Raw genomic sequence first — 25,934 nt, forward strand, 5'->3', positions numbered from 1 at the left:
TTTTGTAAACTACAAGCCTACAGCACTTGTTTTGTTGTCATTCTCAGCATTTCAGATTTTTAGGACCCCTATGTTAACTCTGCACCCCAGAACACTTCCAAATATGCTTTTAATAAGGCAGCCCTGGTTAGTGGTTAAAAAAAAAAAAAAGCCCAACCTATAGAAAATAATTCATTAGAGAGGATTCATCCTTTTCCAGTCAGATGCGTGCAAAGGATAATTGGAATAGATGCTTTTTGTGCATGGGACAAAAGTGTGCCCTTTTTCAGATTATTTATATGAGAATTAAAATAGAGTCCTTCCCTCCCCACTTCTACTATAATCTGTGTTTGCACTCATTCTAGTTTGTGTGCAATCTGTATGTGCACACAGATTCTAATAATTGCTTGGTTAGGGAATTCATGAATATGAAGTAATATTCTGGTTGTTTCTAAATACTGCATTTTGCTCATTGAGCTCTTAACTCTTAGGGAGGAGAAATAGCTTTATTAGGTGTACTAACTGGGACTAATGATTGTGTTCATAACTGGATCATTTTTGACTGAGTTCAAGTTAAATAATTTAGGTGGACCTCTGGCTCTGGGACATAGAGAAAAGTAGTAAATTTAACCACAAAATACATAACATTCCCCCTCCTCCCCACCCCCTGACCATCTCCAGCTTTGGAGAAACGGTTAACATCTGATTAAATGCATAATTTCTAAATAACTTGAACAAAACAAAGTGTTTTATCAGATGTTGATTTTATCAGATACTCATTTAAGGACTGCTTATAAATACAGACATACATATCTGAATGTCATTTATGCATATACTTATGTAATTTGACACTAAAAACAGATTTGCTAGGATAGTAAACTTAGCAGTATGTACTATCCTCAGGCTTTCACTGCTACTTTCCTGGGGTCAGTATAGATGAGCTACACTGTGTGTGACTGCACCTGGCATGATGTGCATCATCTTCATGTAATGCACTGCTGTGTGGTTGACTTGGAGCAAACAAGCTGGTTTGTGGGACCCTGGGAATCCCTGGGATTTTAATCCCCTGGGAATTTTAACAATGGCCTTAGATCATGTCTTGAGTACAGCTGCAGTTTTTAGGATTCTGAGCTCAGTGTGTTGTATGTACACTATTTGTACATGCTGCTGCTGAACTGGGTATGTGTTGTGTTCAGCAACATGCATGTATGAGCTGCTGGGGAGCATGTCAGCCTTAATCCATTTGCTGGCATTGTATCACCCCATGAAGTAGCACAGATGTAACCTTGACTTTCTGGTCATGGCAGGACATGTATGATTTCCTGGTAATATCTTGATATAAAGGTGTATAACACTGAAAGAGACAAATTGTTGGAGTGTAGTAATAGTGTTAAGTCTTGATATTGGTGGTGGCAGTCCTGTGGCCCCCTCTGCAGTGTTCAGCATAGCCCCATTGCCCATCCACTCTGGGTGCTGTATGATATGTGCCTACTCACCAGTCAATTATTGAAGTGTGAGTTTATGTTGTAACTTTTTATGACTTTAGCATCCTGAACTTTAAGAGCATTAGAATATTTGATTGCAGACTGGGATGGTGACATTCATAGTCAGATAAAACATGTGAAAAGTTCTTAGATACAGTTTTATAAATTCAAGTTAAAGTAGGATATTGCCAAGGGGAGAAAACATATTCTGTGACAGTTTCATTCAGTGTGAATCAGAAATACAATTTTTGGATTGATACAGTAACAGTAATGGCTTGACTACTAAAACTGTTTCTCACATAGATGGCAGATGTCCTGTGAGAATGAAAATGGTTTGCTTTTCAAATCAAGTAATGTCAAAGAAGCAAATAATTGACATGTTTTTCTTTGTTTGCACTTTTAAATCTCTGGGATTGATTTGCAACCTGACACTGGCCTTTCTTATATCTAGTACTTTCTTCTGCTACATCTTGTGGTGAGATAATAAAATTATTGTTTGTTAAAATAGATAAGGATTCTTACAAAATTCTGAAATGAAGTCTAATGCAAGATGAGGCTGAAAAACTTTGAAGTGCTATGACAAAAACATGATGTAATGGATAATAAGATATTATGCCAAGGAAATCTTGGGCAAGTGGACAGTAGTATTGACCATGCAGTAGGAAACATTTTTCCATTTCTGAGACAATGCTGCTAAGTGTTAAAAGTATTAATACATAGTATTAACAGACAGACTGAAAAGTTTAACTTCTTACTGAATCTAAAAAGTTATGAAATATTTGCATACTAGGAGAAACTAAAAATCAATTGCTGTCTACAGAGACAAACTGCTAGTACTGTAGGAAGTTTTTATGCTAGAAAGGCTAGGTATAAAGTTAGTCATGTGATTTCAAAGAAGCTTAATTTGCCTATAACTGGTATGAATTTTTTGTTGAGTTCTTTGTTTTGCACAGACATTTATATGTGTAAGAACAAATGGCAATGTTAATCTGGAACCCTCCCTATGTGAGTATGGATAAAAACTTATAACTGCAGGGTGGCCCTGAAATTCAAGAATCGGCCTTTCAAATGCCGATAGTTACAGGGTACCATGTACTTTCACTTAGTTGTAGTATGTGGCTTTATAAACAATTCAAGACTTCACAAAACTGAACCGTTAGTTTTTGTTTATCGTGGGGGCTGATAAGACGGAAGCTTTTTTGAATTTTATGGAGCAATGCTGAAAATGATCACACTCTGAGCTCTTGAGGAAAAATGTGAGCAGACAGCAAGATTCCTAGCAGATTTCTGCATAGTGTAAATCTGGTGCTTTGTGCCAACTTGAACCTGCATTGCACAGATCACAGCCTTATAATAGTGGTTAACTAGTGGTTACAATTAGTGCTGTCGAAATAATACTCTGTATTTTCTATCTGATCTTTCTTTAAATGAAAAGAATATTTTGCTGTCCCTTCCCTCCCTTCCTTTTTTCTTGAAACTGCAGTGCGTGTCCTGTTTTTAAAAAGCTTTAATTTTTTACTGAAAATGAAAAACACTGACTCATGGCATATTAAGAATCAATAAGTATATTAAAATATTTTTGAAACTGGCAGGTATTTTGGTGTTACTAAATTTACTAGACCTGATATGAATGTTTTTAACTGTATATACTAGTTGATACCTGCAGATATTCAGAAGATACTCAGAAGAGGTAGAGCTGTCCAGAGTTGTAATGACACTGGTAGAGTTCTCCAATGTAGATATAACTTCCTGCCAAACAAAAACAATTTTTTTTCCGATATTCAAGTGGGAGCGAAGTGGCTTCTGTCTCTTCAGTCAAGTTTAAAGATTATATATAATGGTTTGAGTATGAGTTCAGCTTTGCTTGTGCAATCCTGGTAGTACAGTAGCGAGCTAGAGCTAGTGCTGTAACTCCAAGTAGTCGTCATCTCAGACAAGTAGTACACAGTTAAGACACCAATGGAGTATGGAGCAGTACAAAGACAAGTAGGCTAGGTTTAAGCACTGCGTGAACAACTGTGTAGTAAGCTAAGTTAGGTTACTTTGCTGAGAAATGAACTAGAGCTACTTGTGCAATCCCCTATAGCTGATAAGGTTAACAAGCTACTCAGTTGTTGAAATCACCAGTCAGGTGGTAAACAAGGGTTCTGAAACTATCTGGAAGCACACACCAAAACTCTTGCAGCTTGAATTTTGTTCACCCTATGACTCTTGTCTCTGTTTCTTCTTTCTCATTAAGCAAGACAGTGGCCAACAACGCAGGATTTTTTGGCCATTTCCTACTTCTGAATTTTTGGTCTTTGCTTAACGAGAAGCATGGGACAGTGACTTTGTAGCTGCCAACTCCTTCAGTTGTGAGCACATGGTTGCTTCTGCTTCCTAACTTTTTGTCTTGAAATCAATTGAGATAATTATCTACATTGGCTTTTAATAGTCTCCAGTTGCTGAATTTAGTCAAAGATCGAGCCAAAAATTGGAAGCGAGTGAAAGGAAAGGCTGTCACTCATGGGCAAGGAGAACGTTTATACTTGTGCTTAAATATTCTGTGAATGGTTCTCTATTGAAATGAGGTTTTTATTTCGCATTTTCAAAGTTTGGGTTGATAACACAATTACGCTAGATCAAAATAAGTAGAATATCATTGTTTGGAATGTAGGAAGGCAGTTTTATGTTTCAGAAAGATAATGAGGTAGATATGGCAATATCCAAAGAAGAGGTATTAGATGAAAAGAGAAGGTGATTCCTATAGGAGTTACTTATAAAGGAAAAAACTTGGCTGTAATTAAAAATCTCATAAAAAATACTTATTTGAGCTTTTGAACACAATGTTTTATACATAGAAAAAATGTCTTAGTAATGAAGAGATTATCAATTCTTAATTGCAAGATATACTATGAAGAGCCAAACTTGGAGGCATTGGAAGATCGCATTTAATTGTTCCTTCATTGCTTCACTGATTTGGGGTAAAACAGAGTGATTTTTAAAGGTAGTGTCAAATTTTTAAATGAACTTCTTTATTGTTTTAAATTAGAATTAAAGTCTGCATGTCTCCAGTAAAAAGCTGTAGAAATCAATAGCTCAGTCAGCAAAGCCTATTCCCTTGAAAAGAATCTTTAAAGAAATTCCTATTCGCCTCTTGTGGAAAGAGCCAGGGGAAAGATATTTATGGTTGTGTATTTAACTTTATCAGAAATATTTAAGAGGGCTAGTTTAATTTATATCTTGAGTCTTTCTGATCGTCTGTTTTTCTAAATAGAAAAGGGGAAGCTTGGGAAAACAGCAACTTGTATGTATGAGATGTATGGTTTAAGGTGACTTTTATAGTTTGATAATATGATTACTTTGATTGGTTTGTACTCTATGAACTGGCACCCTTTAGAGAAGCACATTATTCCAGGATGTTTTGCATAGCCACAACTGAGACAGAGGCCACAAGCATCAGAGTTTGCACTGCAGGCTTTCTTGCAACAGCTGTCGTGGTTGGCAAAGGTGATATGGAAAAATATTGCATTAACTTGGCCCAGTGGATGCAGTTACTGAGCGAGAAGAACGAGCTGGTTTGCACAGCAGGCATGCTTGGCACAGTTAGGCTGTTTGAAGCAATCACAGAGCGAAACTGCTGGGTGAAACTGCTTCCATTTATGAGGAGATATGCATGGCATAGTGGGAACAGATGGCAAAAAAACACTTGACCTTCTACTACTACTTCACCAAAAAAAGTTGGAGGGGGAAAAAAACAAACTAGGGACAAGCACAGATATAAAACATGGACACAGTATCACAAATATATGAATAAAATTGTTTTACTGTTTATGACACTTACCAGAAGTAGATAGTGAATGAATGAGTTCTATTTGTTTGTGTTTCTGATCCATTGTTTTACATCTAGGCATCTGTTAGCAAATACCTGAAAGGATTATTTCTGTAGGCTGAACTCATTTTCCTACATGAAACAGCCATCAAACAGCTCCCTGTAATAGTTAGGTTGCTGTTTATACTGTATATTTCTAAAAAGAAAGAATCATCCATTCCTAAAAAATGGTGAGCTTTGAAAGTGCTGCACAGTTGATGAGAATTGGAGAGACAGAATTCATATGCTGCTGTTTGAGTATCAAAAAAAAAAATCAGCTGGATGTACACTGGTGTATGAAAACTGAGTTTTACCTTCTAATTTTAAACTGACATCTCTCTAGCCAACTGTCAAGAGAAATGCGATTTCAGATGGTTAGGGAAAGGGCACGAAGTGTAGCTCTGTTAATTATTTTGCTTTTTCCTCCTGTTATGCATAGTATTTATACCTGATAATCTGCAGTTCTGCCTTGATATTTTGCACTCACCAAATAATTTAATGTATCAGAAGAGCACCATATGTTTTCATGAAGTTAAGACTATTCCAGCTGTTGTAATGCTGCCATTTGCATAGGTTGCATGACTTTTTTTTTTTGCTTCTAGCTATATTTACTCTAAATCTGAATGCTGTCCTTGCTTGTGTGTGAGTGGGCCCAGTTTGAGGCTATAGTGTGTGGGGTGGCCTTCATATTCACTTCCACTCTAGTTCTTCATTGATGTGCTCCTCTTAATGGGTATAATGTTAGCAGTGTAATACTGGTAAATCATTCTTTGTATTTGTGTTCATTATAGCATTGCCATTATACATGTTTTAAGCACCTCATTTTCTTATCAGCCTTTTTAGCAAGTTCTGATGTATCTATTTTTGTTTGGCTTGTATTTCCTTTGTTATGTTAAATTTGATATCATCAGCTAAAATCTGGCTTCTTACAGCAGATTTCTAACATTTCAGGTTCAGCTTTCATTTCATCTTGCGCTGTAGGCAGTAATCTGCCAGACTGGTAATGGACACAGTTGAGCATATGTTATCGTTCCAAACGCTAGCTCTCAAATGAGTTGACATCTTTATACCTGAGATGAGCTTATGCTCATCTCTTGCTGCTCTTCTGTCCTTCCCCGCCCTTCTATCGCTGAGCCTTACTTTTTCTATCACCCAGCTCCCTCAGAGCCCAGGACATGGCTTGAAAAGACTTAACGGAACTATGTCCTTGCTTAATTGAGCTTATATTAAAAAAATAAATACTTAGATGGATTGCTGTTCAGAGGTTTTGTCAAACTGTTGACAGTAATTATAGTGAATACTTAGACTTCAGAGTTACCATGCATCAGAAACATTTCATGCATGAGGTTACCATGCACAAAGCAGACTATATAAGTATTTTTCCATTGAAGCAGTGTCATTTAAGATCTTAGTTATTTTATTGATCTGTACACTTATCAATACTTGGCACACAATGTTTTGGCAGATAGAAAAAATAAATTGGTGAAAAGATCAAATAATGTTGGGGGCAGTAAGCCAGCAGGAGGTTGACACAGAGGCTCTGAAACTTGATGGGGCCCTAGGTGGACAGGGACAATATAAATACAAGGTAGCAGCTGGTAATGAAAATAGTGTAGCCCAAAATTGAAGAATAGATTCTGGAAAGAAGAAAAGAAGCCACTTTTCCAGGAGCTTCTGGTTTCATCTTTTCACTGTGTCAAAGTACTAATATTGCAGGAGTAGTCCTTTACTGCTAATATCACTGTGAACATATTTTGTTTCCTTAGTGTATGGGCAGTCTGTTACTTATTTTAATTAAGGTGCTTTCTGAACAGCAATGCTCATTTCTGCTGCTAATTCATTAATTTATCTGGAGCTTCTATTTTGTTGTTGTCTTTGTATATGTTTAGTATAAATTATTTCAAAGAAAAGATAAACTAGGCAATAATTTGCTCTTGTATTTCCTATTTACAATTACTTCTGATTTTTCTTAATCAGGCCTTCTTTTTTTGTCTTTTCAGTGCTTTTTTGTTACTTGATCTGTTTTGACTAGTAAACTGTCTGTGACTTAAGTCATTGCTGTGATTTGTTCCAAATTGTTTAGTTGATCATATTCCTTTTCTTATTTTAGTTTTGCCTTCTAATATAAGCTGTGTTTTACCAGCACTTCTCACATCACTTTAAAAGAAATAAAAGTATGGTTAAAAAATACAGTCTTTCAGCACATGAGAAAGCTATGCCAATTTTCTTGGTCTCACCACCTGAAAGTTGGCAATGTCAAAATCTTTTGTAGAAAACTATTTTGTTTCAAAAAGTTTGAATGTTTCTACTATTGGTAAAGGTATTCTACTGTCATTCTGGAAGAGCTGCGAATTTGCAGGGTTTAGTCATGAATCAAGGGGATGACTATATGTGACTTAAGAGTAAAAATTCGAAGGTAGCTTTCAGCATTTATAAAGAAAAAACAGGACAGGAGTTGGCTTCTCTTAGTCATTTGATAAATCAGTGACACTTACTTGAAAGTCTCTATTTAGCATCTTACTGTGCAAGTGAAGGATGGCAGAATTTGGTCTTTAGTTTTGTAATTTTGTTCTATAGTCTTTCTCATACTCTTTAGTAATTTCTAAATATTAACTTAAATTGCCCAACAGTGTAGGTAGTGGCTTTCTTACAGCACTTGGGCCCATCAACTTAGGCCTTCAGTAATAATTCTTGCAATGAAAAGGTATTCTCATTTAAGGGCAGAACCCAAGTGTATTAAATACCTAACTGCATTATCTGTATGCTTTGGACTTCATGTGCAACACGACTGGATTCCAAATTCAGCACCAGATTTGGAATTGTTAAATCAGGTTGTTCCTTGGCAATACTTTTGTCAATGATGTTTTCTGCTTAATCTCTTCAGTTAGAGAACAGGAATGTTAACTGGAGTAGGTTATTGAGGCTTGTATTCACTGGAAACATTTATGTGTTAAACACTATTGCTGCAGTTACAAAGAAGAGAAAAATGTGTTCACCTTCTATGTAAGTACTAGTGCAGAAATCCTAGATTTTCCCCTTTAAGTTAAAGTGGGATTTATCTTAATTTGTTAGATAGCAGTAATCAAATATAATGAGAGATGAACCTAGGAAGTATAGAGATTAATGCCATGCAAGACTCCTAACAAGAAGTCTATATAGCCTTACTTTCTGTAACATGTAATGTAATACCCCATTCAGCTATTATTTGCACTTGCATCCATTCCTGCTCAGTGGTCTTTTTATTCCTGCCTGTCTGTAATTCTTACTGTTTGTATTTTTCAGCCTTGACAGCTGGTTCCTGATGTTCCATGGCATGTGTTAAAATTTCTCTTACAAATCCTGAAATACAAAATTTTCTGTTATGAGGCATGAGTGATGAGGCTGGCAATGGATTGAACAAATCCTAATTTGTTTCCCCAAAGGCAGATGGAAGCAGGTATGATTAACCCTGAGGCAAAAGTCTTATCGCCTGGAAACAGGATCAGTTCTTAAAATTGGTAGGAAAACTTTGTCTTTGGCTCAGGAGCATTAGTTACAAAGTTTCTTGTGTACTGATTCATTAGCTGCATGGGAGATGTGGCAGTCCTAAAAAGAGGCTACTTGACTGAAGCTTCCTGTGTTTTGTATAGAGCGTCTTTTTTTTGTGAGCTTAGAGAGATTACTTTCCACACAACTAGCTCTTTTTTTTTTTTATAGCAGAGCAAAGAAGGTGTTGTTTTAGAGTGAGAAAAAATTATACAGAATTCAGGGACTTCACAAGGTCACAAGTAAGCAGCAGAGCTGAGTAGGGGGTGGAAGGATTTCATCTGTAAATCTCATAGTTTGTCCATCTATTCATAAATTCATTTCACTACTTGCAGTTAATTAGGACTTATATATTTGTTTTAGCAATTACTAGAATTCAACTCTTCAGCAGAATGGAAATAAAAAGGCCATGTTATTTTTTTTATGTAGCTTTAATATAAAAATGTGTACAAATACCTGTCTGTGAATGAGACAGGAATAAACTTGTTTCAAATGCTGAAGTCCCTTGGACCAGAAGGGCTCATATCTCTGAAAAAGATGGCTGTCACTACTGTCTTCCCTTTCTTTAGTAAATATTCATGCGGCCACTGCAAAATTATGTATGGAGAATTTTTTATTACAACAGGCTTTCACAAGCCCTAATATAATGATGCACATAAGGACAAAAGCAAAACATGTTTAGTCCCTGAGCTGTCAGTTTGGAAAGCTTTGCTGCCCTTGTTGCTTTGGAAAAGTAATTTCAAGTTTTGTTAGTATATTGTGGCTCATCTATAAACAAATGATGTCAGACAGGATCAGACCACTTAGTTTTTGATCTGTGTGAGCCGTTGTGAAAACCTGGGATGAAGAGAGATTGCAGGGTGCTAGTGTTAGATCCCAGCACTGTGAATGGTTAAGTATGAAATTACCTTTGTATGCCTCAGTAGTCCAGGTGGCTTCAGTGGGAGTGCTTACATAAATGAAGCTACTGACTCACATATACCTAAGGTCAGTGTACTCATACTCATTTGTGTTTAGTTTTTATGCAAATGCTATCACACTTTTTTGTTGAAGATAACTGTGTTATTTTCTCATTTTACAATTATTCTCATATAAATTTAATGGGTTGTAGTCTGTTTGAGAAAGATTGCGTGCTCTGTGTGTGTGTGTGTATATATATGTGTGTGTGCGTACATATGCTTTCACACTTTTTATACTGAACTCCATAATACGTTTGGTAAAACAGTCAGACATTTAAATACCTATATATAAATACACATTCACACACACACATATTTCTCTGGATCAGAGCTATACAAATAAAGATTAACTGTATTTCAGCTTTATGCAGATAATGGTATAGTTAGCACCTAAAACTAGAAGTAATAGAATTCAAGATAATTAAAATACATTTAAAAAAAAAAAGTGTGTGTGGTGGGGGGGATAGTACTGTTCAAGGGTTTTAGAACTCAGGAATTCAGTTCTATCCAGTTGTATGAATTCTCTTAATTTTTCATACAGATCTAACCTCTGCTGATACTCATGTTTGTGGACTGTTGTACACAGCCTGTTTTATCCCTGCTTCATCATTGTCTTCACCACCGTCTCTTCACAAGGGCTCTTTTGAACACTTTTGGGTTTTCTTTTGAGTCAGCTTACTATCCATTTTTCCTAAATAATGCTTATTGTGGTCAATGAGAATATATGATACTGTTAAAATGAGAAACAAACTTCCACAAGTAGGTGAGTTTTCTACTTAGACTGAATGTCACTGCTTGGATCAGAAGAGCATAGTAATTCCATTTAGAATAGTTATTTGGAGAGATTTAAGTTCTTGATCTCTCAGATCAGTCGGGGTATTAATATATTACCTCAAGACTTTCTTGTTACACATTTCTTCTGTAAAATACAAAGCCTTTCTATTAAGACTTTCAGAAATTCCTTCTTTTTTTTTTGAGAGAGAGAAAAATAGTGCCTTACAAAATAGTTTCCAACTTCCAGACAATCAGCTTAATATCAAGTACAGTACAGCGGAATTGCTTTGGTTTTTTGAATAAATAATGTACATCCATACAAGTGTGTTTTTCATATTAAATGATTTAATTGTGCAGCCTAAATAAAGCTGAAGAATAAAATGCTCCCTGTCACAGGTTGTGTAGTGCCATGTGTGCTTCAGCTTTTGTGAGATTGTTAACCTTTGCGTTCCTGCTTAGGTGGAAACAATGGGTCTTACAAATGCTGTGGGAAATGCAAAGTTTTCTAATGCAAAGGGATCTAGTTGGCCTTTTGTGCAATGCTTGATGATCTTCTACAGACCTTACAGAATTATTGTTCTTGTTTTGGTGCTCAATTGTCTGACTAAATTAAGGAAGGGAGACCTCAATTTCCTTTAAAACTGTCATTAAGAGTGAGCTGGAGCCACAGTATTAGCTAATGTCATTAAACAAGCTGAGAGAAAGCTGCCAATTGCAGGAAGCAGAAGCCTACTTCCTTGTTTCATTATTGCTGGGAACATATGGGTGGGCTTATGCTAACTGTAGGATTACTTTTAATTGTTCAGGTTTAAATACTCTTCCCCTTCACCTCTGTTTCCCTCCTTCCCTGTAGCCTCAGCTCTTCCACTTGTTTATATTATCTCCTTTTCCTTAGATGCTCTTCAACTTAATTTGCTTCAGGTATGACTTTATTGCCAGGTCTAGGTCTTTCTTTCCTTCAGACCCACCTCCTGCTTCCTTCCCCTGTGCTGGGACCTTATGATGTGAGGAGACTGCGATGAGCTCCAGAACGCTTTCTCAGCAACACACAAGGGTTTGCCTCTGTCCTGGGAGCCAAGTGGGAGTGTAGCTCCCTGACAGCACTCCGTGCCTGTGGCGGAGGGTTCATCCCACTACTGACACCAACCAGAGTGGGAATACCTGTGAGAAGACAGGTAGAATAGGTGACAAGTTGTGGAGCAACCTTCCCTTTGAGATGGGTTGTTCCAAATCATCAGTGCTGAGTGTACAAAATGCTGGTGGGTTTCTCTCAAATGGCAGCAAAAATCTGAGTTCTGACTGAGTGCCTACTCTCACCGGTGTGCCTGGGAAAGACCCGGAGTTTGGGCAGCTCCTGCTGCTGGGGATGCTGGTGCTTCGCTGAAGTGCTTACAACTAGATTTTAGGAGGGAAAAAAGGGAAGAAAAAGAAAAAAAAAAAGTGGGTGGCACATGTTTTTTTTTTTCTTATGCACTGTCTCCATGAGTGATGGGCTGTTAAGTATCCTAGCCAAATTCTTCCCTGTAAGGGAAAGTAACAGTCTTTTCTTAAGCTAAATTCCCCTGTAGTTTCAATTAAGCATTCCTTTAAGTATTCTGTGTTACACAACTTTCATCGTCTTGAAATGAGTTGTTAAATGAACTAGAAAAAAGTGTTACCTGCCAGTAGGTGAGGTAGATCTTACCATACAGTCTCCCCCCCCACACACACACTCTTATGCAATTTGAGGAATCCTGTGATAAAAGGTGCTTTTGTAAATGCTTAGTCGTAAAACTATTAGCTTTCAAGAAGTTGCAGTTTTACAGGTAAACATAATGGGTTTTGAGCAAACTGCCCCAAAGGCTTTTGCTTATGATCTTGTTTGTGGTGATGAGCTGCAAAGTTCCCAGCTATTGTGCACATGCTCTTTGCTCAGCACTAAGTTTAGAAAAGGATTACTTTTGCAAAATTTATTTCATTCCTTCTCTGGCTTTTGTGTAGTTTTTGAAAAGATCAAGGCCCTTGACTCACTCCATTCATAAGATGAGCACAGTCCACTAAACATGCTGCAGTTTGTAATCAATATAAGCACATTTTCAAAAGTGCTTACTGATGACTTAAAATACTGTAGTGCTCCAAAAACCCATCGAGGTACTTCAATACAATTATCCCCAATACAAGGGGGAGGTTTGGAAAAAGTGTTATTGAAGACAGGAAGTTATGACCTTTGACCTCAGACTGGTTAATTAGAGGTATCCTGACCAGTTTGTTGTCTTTTTTTTTTTTTTTTTTTTTTTTTTTTTTAAGTAAAAGTTTGCAACATCATGGTATGATGCTGTCTTGAATTTCAGTGAATGAAAGAATTTTCATAAAGCATGACAATGTACTGGAGTGGGGGAAACTGTCTTATCCTCAGCTTCTGAGAAACCTGGCCAAATTGGCATATTAAAATTAGAAGACAATGCAGTGAAATATATATGAAACACCTGTGCTTTTCTGTTTCTTCCCCTTATGTTCACTGACCACCCTGGAATATCTGTGGGGCAGGTCAGCGGAAGGCTAGTGAGAACCTGAAGCAGTGGTTCAGTTGCTGAATGCTGAGTGTTTTGGGGGGAGGTTCCCCCCCCCCCCCCCCCCAGCAAATGTGCTTTTTTGTTGTGGGTTATTTGACTGGATTCTGTGGATTTGTAATGCTGCTAGTTAGTGTTTCTGTGTATCCATTTGCACAGTTGTGGTGGGGGAAATCGTAGGAATATAGGTCCCAGAAAGGAGCATGTATTCAGCCATGCATCCTGATTCCAGTGGAAGAAAAGTACCTTGTTTCCACTGATTTGTTCTATAAACACTTTTGATTTAGATCTATGTGACATCTGTGATTTTACTAAAAATCTCCTAGGAGAGCCCAGTGATCTGTAGACCATAGAAGTCTTTAAAATCTTTGGCAGTAAGCTGCTTTCCTTGTTTATGTTGGTGTTTTTAAATTGTAGAGTCTTTGTTGTTGCAAGGAAATTTGTTTTTGTTGAATAAGTAGGTCACACCTTGTGCTGTGTAATGATTTCAAAGATCAAGAAAAATAAAAATGTGGCTTTGAGTCAAAGTTAAGAAATCTGATTTTCTTCTTCTGAAATGTTTAGGAATGTGTTCAGGTTGTACCTGCTATATTATTATGACTGAAACATTGAAGAAAATATCTTGGACCCTAAAGAACGAAGTGTTCTGTGCTAGAACTGGTTTGAGCAGACTGGGATAACAATGGAGATTTATCTTGGGTCAAGCCTTTATATGCATTAGAGATGTGACACTGAGCAATCAACAGGATACTGTCCTTCAGACATTTGGATTAATTTGAGTGACACAGGTGCACTTTATTTGACTTCTGCTTAGAAGTATGCATTTATTTCCTCTCTACAGTGACATTTTCTTTGTGACTTGGTCCTGGGTAGTTTGGTAGATCTCAAACATAGGCTGTTTTCACTCTTGAACGTTAGGCAGAAGCATTCTTTGCTTTAAATTTATTTATTTGGTGTTTCTTTCATAAATATTTTTGAACTCTTTACTTGCATTTTGTGTGTGTATATGTATATATGTGAATATCCTGCTGCTAGAACATTTCAAGAGCAGGTTTTGTAGTGTTGAACCCATGCTGAAGCTCTTAAGGGATATGAAGATTTTGTAATAAGGAAACTAGAATTAAATATTTTTAACTGTGAATGACCTTGTTCTCAACCTTGTAATTGAAGGGTTTTTCCCCCTCTTTAACCTTTCTGCACATGTACCTTCATCCCCCTGAGGTTGTTCTCAGGAACTGATTCTGCTCCTTTTCCAAGGAAGCACTTACTGCCTTGTAACATAATAAAAAAAGAAACCAAAGAAAGTAACAGTAATTAGTAGGTTCCAAAGAACAATGTCAGTACTCTGGTATTACTTTTTGACACTGAGGTATTTAATTTTCCTTTTCAATTTTCTGATATTTGCAGATAATTAAAGTTAAATAGCTGTGACAATACATGTAATTAAATTTTCTTTCTTCATTTCATGACCCTGTTCTGTAGATCTGTATTCTGCACACTGACTGAATTTACTTGCAGCACTTTCCTCTTTTATTAATAATTAAAAGAATAGTGCTGCATAAAATATTGATCTGTTGCTTGACATTCATTTTAGAAATGTAAGCAGAGCAAGAGAGGTAATACTAAGAACTGTTTCTCGATTTTTCTTTTACTTAAATAAAAAAAAAAAAAGCATGGAAAGAAATTTAACTAAAAATGCCTATTTTATGATGTGCTGGGCATGCACTGTAAAACTCCTATTTAAGTATGTTTATTTTTACTTAGCATAATGCCACTATTATATAATGTATTTGTTATAGGTAAAAACCCTGCAATTTCAGAAGCTGAGATCATAACTAGATGGTATTTCAATTATTGATAGGAAGTGTATAGACCAAATACTATCAGGCTAGTCCCATCTGTTCTTTGATCTTATCTGTGAGGTCTTCCCTTCCCTTCAACTTTCCTATCTGTTAGCTCTTAATTTTGTGTTAGCTGTTCAGGTGAACCTCAAGCTGCCTTCTGTTAGAGGAATTGGACCTATTACCTTAAAACTAGCTTTTCTCTATACTAGGGTGTTGTTTCAGTCAACTATTTTAACTGAAGACCACACGTTGGCTTTCTTAAGGTCTTCAGGTTTTGATAATGTTCCTTATGCTTATAAATGCTCATGCGAGAAACACAGGTGCAGTAGTAAAGAGACTCTTGATTTTTCTGATATCCCTGCATGTAAGAAGGATTCTCATAATTCTTGTTTACTTTGTCCTTGTCACTCCCACAGCTTTTTAAAAGTATATATTGCTCAAAAAAATGAGAGGAAAGAAGATACTCATCTATAGATAACTTCTCACTATTTCTGATGTTCCTGTCTCCTACTTGTCCATCACCCCTTTCCCCAGCCTTCCAAGTACTTTACCATATTGGGTAAATATCATCTTACAGATAGAGAACTTGGAGCTCAGAAAAAGAAGGCGACTTGCCTAAAGTAGCGCAGTGATTCAGTGAGGTCAGGTTATTTCCTGGCATCTAGTCCAGTGTCCTGTTCTCAGAGGAGCAGGATATGTGGATACAAACATACTTCAGCCTCCTTCCAGCACTGCGGGCTGAGACATGTCTGTCACTGTCAGCAGCCTGTGGTTATGCCATCTTAGAAAGTGCTACTTTAGATAAAGGTTTTCGTTAATTTAAAAATTAATGTTGCTGCACTGATCAGTTAAATATTTTACTTCCTGCAGACAAGTGGTATAACTATATATAGTTACTGTTTGCATACTTTTTTTTATTAAAAGTAAGCCAGCATATCTTGCTTACTCCTTTGAAAAGGACTTTTTCAGGTAAGCATAGTTTTATTTTCGTAATTATTTTTTGAGTTGGGGACTTAACTTGTGCTGTTTTCATGTATGCTGTAAGTAATAAAAGACATGGGAAACGGCTTGAAGCATTATGATTTTGTAACTTTGCCCCTCTTGTGTTGTACATGACATCAGAGATTGCAAATAGGCAGATGGGCATAAGCAACCTTTGAAATATTTTCAAAAACAAGCATGTAAAAATATTTTAAAAAGTTAGCTTAAAAAAAAAGGGACCCAACCCCTAAAGCCTTTTAGCCTTTGAACATTAGGATATGAATGCAATGAAAGTAACATTCATAATGGTAAATAACTTTAAAAGACAGTGTTTACCTTTGTGCTGAGCTGAGAAAGCCCTTCTTTGAGGGACTTAATTTTTCATTTTCAGATTATTTTCTAAGTTCATTTTGAATGTCATAGCTCTGCTTCTGGAAGTAATAAAACTTTCTAGCAGGTATGAGTGTTATGCTGCTTTTTTGTTTGCTTTTGTTTGAACTTTGTTAGTATTTTTTCATTTTTTGATTTACTCTTGTGTTAGCGTCTTTCTTTCTCAGTTCATGTCAGTTACACAAATTCCATTTCCATTACTTTTCTGAGGAGGAAAAGCCTCTTTATTTTGGTGGCATTTCTAAACTACTAGAGTTTGCAAGTATGTCTACTACCTTGAAGCTAAATGTTTGAGAACCTAAAGGGAAAGGAGATTTTTTCATTTTGAGTGTGCGACAAGTGCTAAACTGTTGCATTGTCTTAGCTTCTCTGGTAAGATACTCAAAACTTGAGTTATTGTGAAAGCTGTGATGACAGTTTCCTGGTGGAAGGCACTTTAAAAATGAGTAGATAGGCAGAAGTAGTTGCAAATATAAAGTACATGAAGTGTGAAGAATGCTACTGCATGTTCTCTATTTTTGCATAAATGTCTTTGATTTCATATTGTATTAGAGAGAAAAGAAATATTTAGCATAAAGACTTATAAGGAAGCTCTTGGACTATCTCAAAACAGCGTGCCTATTTGTAGTGGGTATTTTGAATGAAGTGTCAGGTTTTCCTCTGAAAATATCTGTATTTTGGAACCTGAATTTTACCTGACTTCCAAACATTATCACTTCTAAAGATGATCAATATAGATATATACAGTAAATTATAGATATTTTTAGAATAGAGAAACTTGTTTGATTGCTGTTTTTTAACTTTAGTAGGCATTTGACATGTTAATTTTCCTGACTACTTAATAAATGAAAGCTGCTTGTTCTTGCATCAAATATTCCTCTAATTTGTATTCCAACTAAAGTATGAAACAGCAATCTTGCTTTGTAAGAAACTTGTATTCTCCAAGCAATGATGCCACCTGTAAGGTTTTTGTTTACAGTATTTCTTTTTGCCTAATGTACCACAATTTTGTATGTGTGGAGAATGTAATGTTATCTCTTAATACTGCAAGAGCTTTGCCTATATTCTGATTGCCTTTTTAAAGGCAGTGCTTTCTTTGTAAGGTTCACTGTTCACTTTCCCAGCTCTTAGAAAAGAGTTTGTGTTGAACAAATTTGGCTCAGACACTATAGAAACCTGAAATCGGGGGCGGGGGGTGGGGGGAGTGCATACACTTCTGGTTTGTTGGTTACAAAATTTTTTTTATTCAACTTTTTTGTAGTAAGGTGGTGTAAATCTGAGTATGTTCTTTAATTCTGCAATTTTGCTTCTTTGGCCCGCAACTATATCTGAAAATGAAAGCAAGGTGCAGAGAGAAATCCTCTGTATGTTCTGAGTTATCCTTTTTAAAGATTTTTTTTAAAAAAAGAAAAATCAGAATATGAAATACTGAATAATGTTTTTTTCAGAACATAGGAGTATTTGGGACCCTGATGAGTACATCAGATTACAAGATACTCATTTTATTTTCTTTCAAACTCTTGCTTTTACAGTAACTGGAAAGAGATGGAACTAAATGCAGAGATAATGCTTTTAAGAGATATCATTTGACATAGCTATGGAACAAAGATCTTGTAGGGTTATATTCAGTTGCTGAGCATTAAGTCATTTGGTGAGTAGCTCTACTGATTTAATTTGGACCATTTATGTGTAGTGAATAATACTCCCCAACAATAAGAATTTGGTTCTTAAATCATTTTGCTTTAAGAAGCAAACAAAGGACATTTTTGAAAGTGCATAGCCATTTACTGTGTTTTCCTACATTAGCCATATGTTTGACCCTTGAAGGAAATTCTGAGCACCTCTCAGATCCTTCTATATAAGGAGGCAAGAAAACTATCTTTGACTTGTTAAAGAGTTAATCAGAATTGCAATCCCAGATTCATGTTCTCCTGCACAGGGCTGAAAGGACAATGAGGAGGCAGAAGGGTTTGCAGCCACATTGCGCTGTTCAGCAGAAGCAATTCTGCTGCTTTTTTGAAGAAAACATATTATGTGGTTACCATAGTTCCTGTCAGTGTGACAGTGAGATCTTCCAGGGCTGCTTGTAGTGATGGAACCGTGGAGTCTAACCGGAAGTGATAAACTGGGAGGAAAAGCTTGTGAGGTACCAAAAGGAAAAGGAAGCTTTATTTGTGTTTTTGAGGTCACTGGAAATTGTCCAGGAAAATGGGGAGAGTAGCTTGTCATTTCAAAGAATTTGAACAAATTGCTTTCCCTGAAGTTTACTTGAGTAGCAATATAATCTGTGACTTGTTTCAGCAATTTACCTGCAACAGATACCAAGGAATGCCATAGTTGCATCTAAATATTCAATCAAAAGGCATGCGGAGTGGGAGGAGATTTCTATGACATCCATTTACTTTTTCTGACTGTCCATTTGTGACAGTTGCATGACAGTTACATTCTGCAGAATTTGAAAAGAGCTCTTTAGATGTCACTTTAATTTAAAGCCAAGATTTTGAACAAATAAGTTATTTATATTCTTGATGTAAATTGCAATTGCATGCTGAGGCTTACTTTGCTCAGGCTATCTTCTCTGTCACGAAGGTAACTTTATTTAACTGTGTGAGAGATTTTTATGCTATCCTATTTAGAAAATATGCTTACAAGCAAAAGGTATTGAGGGACGGACCTTTTCCATGCCTGGCTCCCCTTTTTGTTAGAGATCAGTTGTACAATAGCATGTGGAAGAAGGTGCTCCTTCTCTTCAGCACCTCTCAGTTTCTGGAATGATGGGCAAGGTGGAAGGATGAGGGCTTTTTTCGTGCTGGGTTTTGTGCTCTTAGAGTTCACTTAAAAAAACCCAAAAAACAAAAAACTCATGTATTTTTCTGGAAGATATGTTTTAAAGAAACAGGACTTAAAAGTAATAACCACTGATTGTTAAACAGGGTGGCTGATGGTATGTACTTATTTCATTCTCTTACCATTGAGCAAAGTATTTACAATGCAGAAATCCCAATTTTAAAAGGTCGCTATCCTCATGAGAAGTATTAAAATAAATGCCAGGGTTCTCATAGAAGCTGCAGAAGGCTGTACTGTTCCTCTTCCTGTTTTGAGGCGCCTGTAATCTAAATGTAGAAAATGGGATGAATGGAAGCAAGAGTTGCAGAAATTGTGTCCTGTGAAATGGGTATTACTAACCCTTATAGTCATTCTGTTCTTGGAGGTGCATTATATTCCCAAAGGTATTTTGGAGTAATGCTGGGTTTTGTTTGGAGAGTAAAGCCAGTAAAAGGGCAGTGAAGAAATTGGCACAGAAGAGGTGGTGGCAAAAGAGAAGGATATTGGCACTGAGGAGAAGACAAAGCATAGTGCTTAGTTTTCTGCAAGAGCTCCAGTCCCAATATTTAAAATAGGAGCAGAAATCAGTTGCTTGACCTAATTTCTGAAAATTATGTCTTTGACCATATCAAAGCAATGCTTATGCTTTTATTGGTTCTGAACAGGATCAGCTGGGTCATTATTTGACTAGGAAAGTCCCAAAGATGGTCCTGAAAGAAGAGCTCAGCCCTGCAAAACGCTAAAGGGCTACTGTTTCTACTGGGGTTCAGAGCCTTAGCAAGCAGTCAAAGGTTCTAGCTTTTGCTCACAGGGTGATGTCTTGGCAGAGGAGCCGGTGTTTGTTAAATTAGTGTAATAGTTTGAGAAGTGCTGACTTTAGAGTCTCTGGAAACCCTGGGTCTTGAGTTACGCAGAGAAATGAAACTTGGTTGTATGTGTTGCTTCAGGCTTCTGATGGCTTGAAAACTAAGCCCCCAAATTCCCTGGCACTTACAAAAAGAATAGATAGGCTAATTTCCGTGTCTTGGCTAAATTCCACTGAGTAATTGCATTCAGCTTATCTAAATTCTTCTCTCTAGTTTGAGTTGGTTGAGATATTCTCAGTTTTCTTTTTTATGCTATTGTTTAGTTTTGCTGAGTGGTGTTAAATGTGCTGCTCTTCTTTGAACCTGAAATTGCTGTATTTTGGTAGTAACTGAAATATTCCAGAGTATGCTTATGGTTTACAAATTGTTTTGACAAGCTTAAAAATAGTCAACTATTGTATCATTATATTTTTATTGTGTTATGAGGAAATGGTTATAAAATATCTTGATTCTTGTTTTGAAATGTACTTGAATAGGGTATTTATGAATACTCATTCTGAGATTTTTCAGATGTAAAGCAGAAGATAGATCAAATCAGATTTTTATCTACATAAGATGTGGAGGTGCATTTCCTTAACTCTGTTAAGCTGGATTTGAGATGTACAGGATGTTAATGCTTTGTCTGTCTATCTAGTGGAGCAGTTTTGATGAGATGGTTGCATTACCCTACCCGAAACGGCCTCGCAGACAATTACCTTAGCTCCACAAAAGGCTAGGCAAGTCATGCATTTGTGTCTTAGCCCTGTTAGTTAAAATGGTTAGAAGTGGTCTACTTCCCCAGTCACATTTGAGAGCAGTAAATATTTCATGTATTTTTATAGGTTTTAGGCAAATTTTCAAGAGGGTGTTTTTGCTGTGTCTGAAATATGTATTGACTGTATTTCATTTTGATTTCTGTATTGTTTTGCTTTTGTCTTACCCTTCAGTTTGTGCTCAAAGTTGGCAGAACTCCTCCTTGATGTATGTAGCTTGTGATACCGAATCAATCATTCAGTCAGTGTATTCCAGCTGTGGTGGGCGATCAGGCCACCCTGATTGTATTTGAGGTGACATTCCTGTGACTGAGGATCTCTTAGGTGCTATGCCTTAAGAGTAAACTGCATCTTGGAGGGCGGGGGGAGGAGGATAGGGACAGACTGTAGCAGGGAGCTGTCCTGGTCAAGTATTCTTTCTCTGATCCCCAGTGCTGTGCTGTCTGTGGGGTTGTGTGTGTGAATCAGCTGTTCCTTATTTTCATCTCTTCCCAGTGATCATCTCATTTTTCAGAAAAATGGATTGGGACCACTTATCTCCATCCTCTCTCACTCTCCCCAGAAAAGAAGAAACTTGGTTGCTGCTGGTGGTTGAAATAGAAATTTGCCCTTTTGTACCAAGTCAGCTGTTCGAAAGCTGTGCTTAACAGATTTTGGACTCTATGGCATAAGGCAGAGTGCAGCCAGCTTTTCTTGGGTAGAGCTTGTTTTAGAATCACGAGTTCGAGTTAGAATCAAGTTTCCTCCCTCTGGCATACTGATGATCTGGAATCTCTCAGCTTTGGCTGAGCCCAAAGCAATGAGGAGCAGAACCCAGCTGACAGACCTTCTCACAGGCAGCTCTTACAGAAAAAAGGCTTTAGGGCACTGTTGTCTGGGCCCAAGGAAGGGGATGTCCGTGCATCTGCAGGTAGTCTAGTGTTATCTGAGGTGGTTTCTCTGAGTTTCTGGAGAGACTGTGAAGATTGTGGTTGTCCACTGTTGAGAAAAAGATTTCTTTCTGGTGCCTGGTCTGTTGCTCAAGCTGCATCCTGGAGAACCAATGGTCTGAGTTTACCCTTCTTAATACCTAGCTGGGAACTAGCAGGGTTCCTAGCAGGAGCTAAAAATGCCCTCTGCATAATTGGAATAAACCAGCTTTCCTACTGTGTCATGGTGGAGATCCATGCATGGTTCGAGGAAGGGAATGTAAAAATAAAGCAAACCTTAACAACAAAAATATCTTTTTCATTTACTTTTGCATTTCATTCTGTACACAAAATTTGGAGGTCCTAATTCTGCATTCTCTCTCCTAAATCAATTTTTCCTCTTTCTTTTGACAGTACTGTAACAAATTGAAGAAAGTAGTTGGCAAAGGCCAGTATATGTTCATGAGCTTCATTTTTGAATCTGCTCTGCATCTACTCCTCGGTATGGGGATCAGATTTGCAGTTTAATAGCCAAATAAGTGTTAACATCCTTTCTATAATATAAAATAATGAAAATTCTCTAGTATGACCATAATTTAAGGATTGTATGATGGGCTCCTGGCATAGTGTAATAGCAAGCATAATCTGCTAATGAGGTGTTAAGTAGAAAATCTTCCCCCACCCCTGGGTCAGATGGAGTACAGAGCTAGAGACTGTAGACCTTGATTTTGCAGACGTGAAATAACTTCAGATAACTTGGCATTAAATATGAAGTATTATTTTTGACATTATAGTAAGTAGTACACATTCATTAATTGAGTAATTTGTCATATGTTGTGCCAGACTGTTTGCAGAAATATGCTGAGTAGCTGCAGAAACTAAAAATGAGTTTTAAGTGAAGATGACATTAAATTTGCAGGAAATAACTCTATAAAGCATGTTCTCTACCACTTCCTTTCGAACATATAGGAATACTAAGTAATGTTTAGGAAAGATGCACTTATATATTCTTTGAGACCACTGGTGCATTTTAAAATTAACTAACAGCTGCTAATTGTATAGCCTGATTAAAAATGTGTCCAAGGTAACTGTTGTGGCAAGCAACTTTAAATGCATTGATCTTCAGTCATGGTTTTGTCCAAGGACTGATACATCTTAAAATATTGATGTGAGTAAATTTAAGCTATAGGAGCTGAAAGATGGTGTTTGGCTCCTTAGGATCCTTTAGTGTAAGGAACTATGTCTTGGCCTGTGTACTTATCTCCAGATTCTGATGGAGAGACCTACTACTGCTCACTTATGTTATTTGTAACAGAGTTTTCTCATGGGGAAGAGTGAGATTGTTTTTGGGAGTGGACATACTAAGATATGAATTTAGTTTTGCATTTGTGTCAGGTGATTTAGAAGGTAGGGTTGTATGTTATTATTTCTGGGGTTGGCTACCTGGAGATTGAGATATATAGAGAAGTGATAAGAGCTTAGTCATGCCCTGGGATAGTAATGAATTGGAATAACAAAGGAGAGAGATTTTGAAAAATCAGAGTTGTAGGAGACTGAAGGAAGAACACTGCTAGAGCAGTGAGAAGAGAAAGGGGTAGAGAAAAAGATGACAACAATAAAAAAAAATGACAATTAGATATGTGAGAAAAAGGAAAGAGGGCACAAAATGGCTTTTGCAAGGTATGTTTTTAAATGGTTTACTTAGATATCTGCAATATTACAGTTGTGAAAAGAAGATAGATGTATCTTTATATAATGCAGAAATCATAATGTTAATATGTTGTATTGCTTTATGTAAGTAACGTGGTTGAAGTGTGTATTTTTGGGGTGTTGAAATGGATCTCTCTAAATTATCTAAACATTATCTAAACATTATCTAGTCCTTGCTAGAAACTTCTAAAACACTCTGAATCATGCATGTCTCTTGTCCTTTAAACCTACCCACTAACAACTAAAGACTTTATCTTTTCCTGTATTTCTTCTTCCATCCTGAATTTGTATTTACAGAATGGTTTTGCACTTGTTTGTGGGTTGTTTTGGTTTTTTTTTCCCCCCTCTTTCAATTCCCATAGTGTCAGTTAAGGTACTGGAATTGGATCTCAGTCATCCAGAGTCTTTGAGCAGGTTAGAGTTTCCCTTTTGTAAGTAAGGAATTTTAACTTTAACGAACGGGCAACTGGATGTAAGAGGTGAAGGGAAATGATGCACTACAAATGAAAAGCAAAAATCGGGAAGGTGAGGAAGAAGGAAAAGTCTAAAGTGAGGAAAAATTAAGAAGCCTCAGGCAACCAAGATGGCAGCAATATTGAAATGGGCAGGGGAAACAATCACTCATTTTCTGGAGAAAACAGAAATAAGACAAAACTGCTGGGATGAAAATGAAACAAGGCAAATGAATTGGCTTGCGCTATTCTAACAATTCTTTAGGATTTATTGTGTTGTACTGTAATTGTTTGGAAAAGGAACTGATAATTTTTGGTGGACAGTGATGATGTTACAAAACCTTAATTTATATGGCAAAGTATACTTTAAACATATCTGGAGATGAGAATTTTAAGAATAAAGGAGTAATAACTGAATGCTCATTTAGTTTAATACTGTGAAATCTATCATTTCTCAGCTGTTCATAAAGGCAATACTTTTTGGAGCTGATGTTTTGGAGCAATGTGGTGGTCGAATGAAGTTTCTCTTTCTTTAATGTTTAACTTCTGAGATGGTATAAACTTATCACTTGAGGCAGAGCCAATAAATCAGTTTGAGAAATGTTGTAAGTAAGCAGATCAGTTCTAATCAAATTGAACAATAAATTATATGAATAAATGTAGTTTTAAAAGATATTTGCTTCAAAACATGACAGTGTTTAAACAGGGTCAGTAGTGTATACAGAACCATTGTACACTGTATAGGATCATGTATGTATTCAGTGTGTATGATAAAACAAGCATGTGTGATTATATATAAATAAGACTAGGACTTTCATGACAGGTATTTTATTTTTGTTTGAGGGCATGTATGATGACTGAAACTGGTTCCTAGTATTTTATTCATTTTTGTGGGATTTTTTTGCTAATGGAAAAAAAGCACAAAAGAGCAACGAAAAACTTAGTCTTATTGTACAACGTCTGTTTCGTTCAGTTTTTCTCCTGACAATCAGTTGTATTAATTATGCATGTTTGTACAGTGGGAAATACTCAGTTCTCATCTGTGATGGTGGCTCACAGGGTATATAATATTAATAGTAGCAAAGGTCATTGGCTGTTGGGAGACAAAACAGAGAAAAGGTAAGAACACGATTACTGAGTGGAAGGGGATCAGGGTTTCAGTTTTCTTAGTGCAGGGAAGGGGTATTTTGTTTGCTGGACTGATCTGTTTACTTCAGAATTTGCTATTTTTTCAGGTGCAATTAAAAACCAACATTTCAAGTCAGTATGTAATTCGTACACAGCCAACAAACACCTGCCTGTCTACACTTGAATGTGCAGCTGTTGCTCTTACCATCATGGAAAAAAATAAGAGTATACAAGAGGTATGTAACTAATTCTAAATATTTGAGTTTTTCTGTTATGAATAGCACAGGGACAGCAAAATTAGATATTAATACTGCATTTGACAGTCCAAGTCTTAAGAGCCATACAATGGTTCTGTTCCATAGCAAACTAAAACAAGAGTGTACTAACAAAAGCTATTTTATGTCAGATATTTATGAACTCTGTAATATAGTCAAATTATTACAACTCTCCCCTGTGATGTTTCAGAGTCTGTACGCTCTTTCTAGGCTTATTCAACATTGCTGTCAAACCGTTGAGAGAACTTGTAACATACAATGCTCTTGACTTTATTTTGATATTCTTTTCAGTGCTTTAGATTCTGGTGCAGTATTTGTAGTCCTATATCAATAATGGAATTAGAATGGCTTTTTGTTATGAGGAGTGGTATGAAGATAAACCTGGGCAATATTCAAGGATAAAAATCTTGCTTTGGTTATGTTTAAATTACCATTTAGTGTCAGATATCTCCTGTAACAGAATGTATTTGGTGTTGGCATGACCATCAAGGTTGAATGCAATGTTGAACATTTATCTAATGGACCAGTTTTACCTCTGGCAGCACATTTTGTATATGGAACAACAGATTAGTTACTGAAAACCACTATGTTCCCAACTTGTCATCTCAGTTACTCTTTTTTTCTTACACCGAGCCCAAAATAAGTAGAAGAAGCACTGTTGTGTGTGTAGCAGGACAAGTAA

General features: G+C 36.7%; 1 protein-coding gene across 3 annotated transcripts in view; it reads left to right on the plus strand.

The window, feature by feature from the left end:
• The window catches only part of LOC135323463 (tRNA-uridine aminocarboxypropyltransferase 2-like), a 110,049-nt gene that overhangs the window by 58,320 nt on the left and 25,795 nt on the right, over positions 1-25,934 (plus strand). For all 3 annotated transcript variants that reach the window (XM_064499743.1, XM_064499744.1, XM_064499745.1), the window contains one exon: positions 25,085-25,213. In XM_064499743.1, the coding sequence (XP_064355813.1) occupies positions 25,085-25,213 (129 nt within the window). The remainder of the gene's footprint in view (positions 1-25,084; positions 25,214-25,934) is intronic.

Source organism: Dromaius novaehollandiae, chromosome W (assembly GCF_036370855.1).
Source record: "Dromaius novaehollandiae isolate bDroNov1 chromosome W, bDroNov1.hap1, whole genome shotgun sequence".
In the NCBI taxonomy this organism is placed as follows: Eukaryota; Metazoa; Chordata; class Aves; order Casuariiformes; family Dromaiidae; genus Dromaius; species Dromaius novaehollandiae.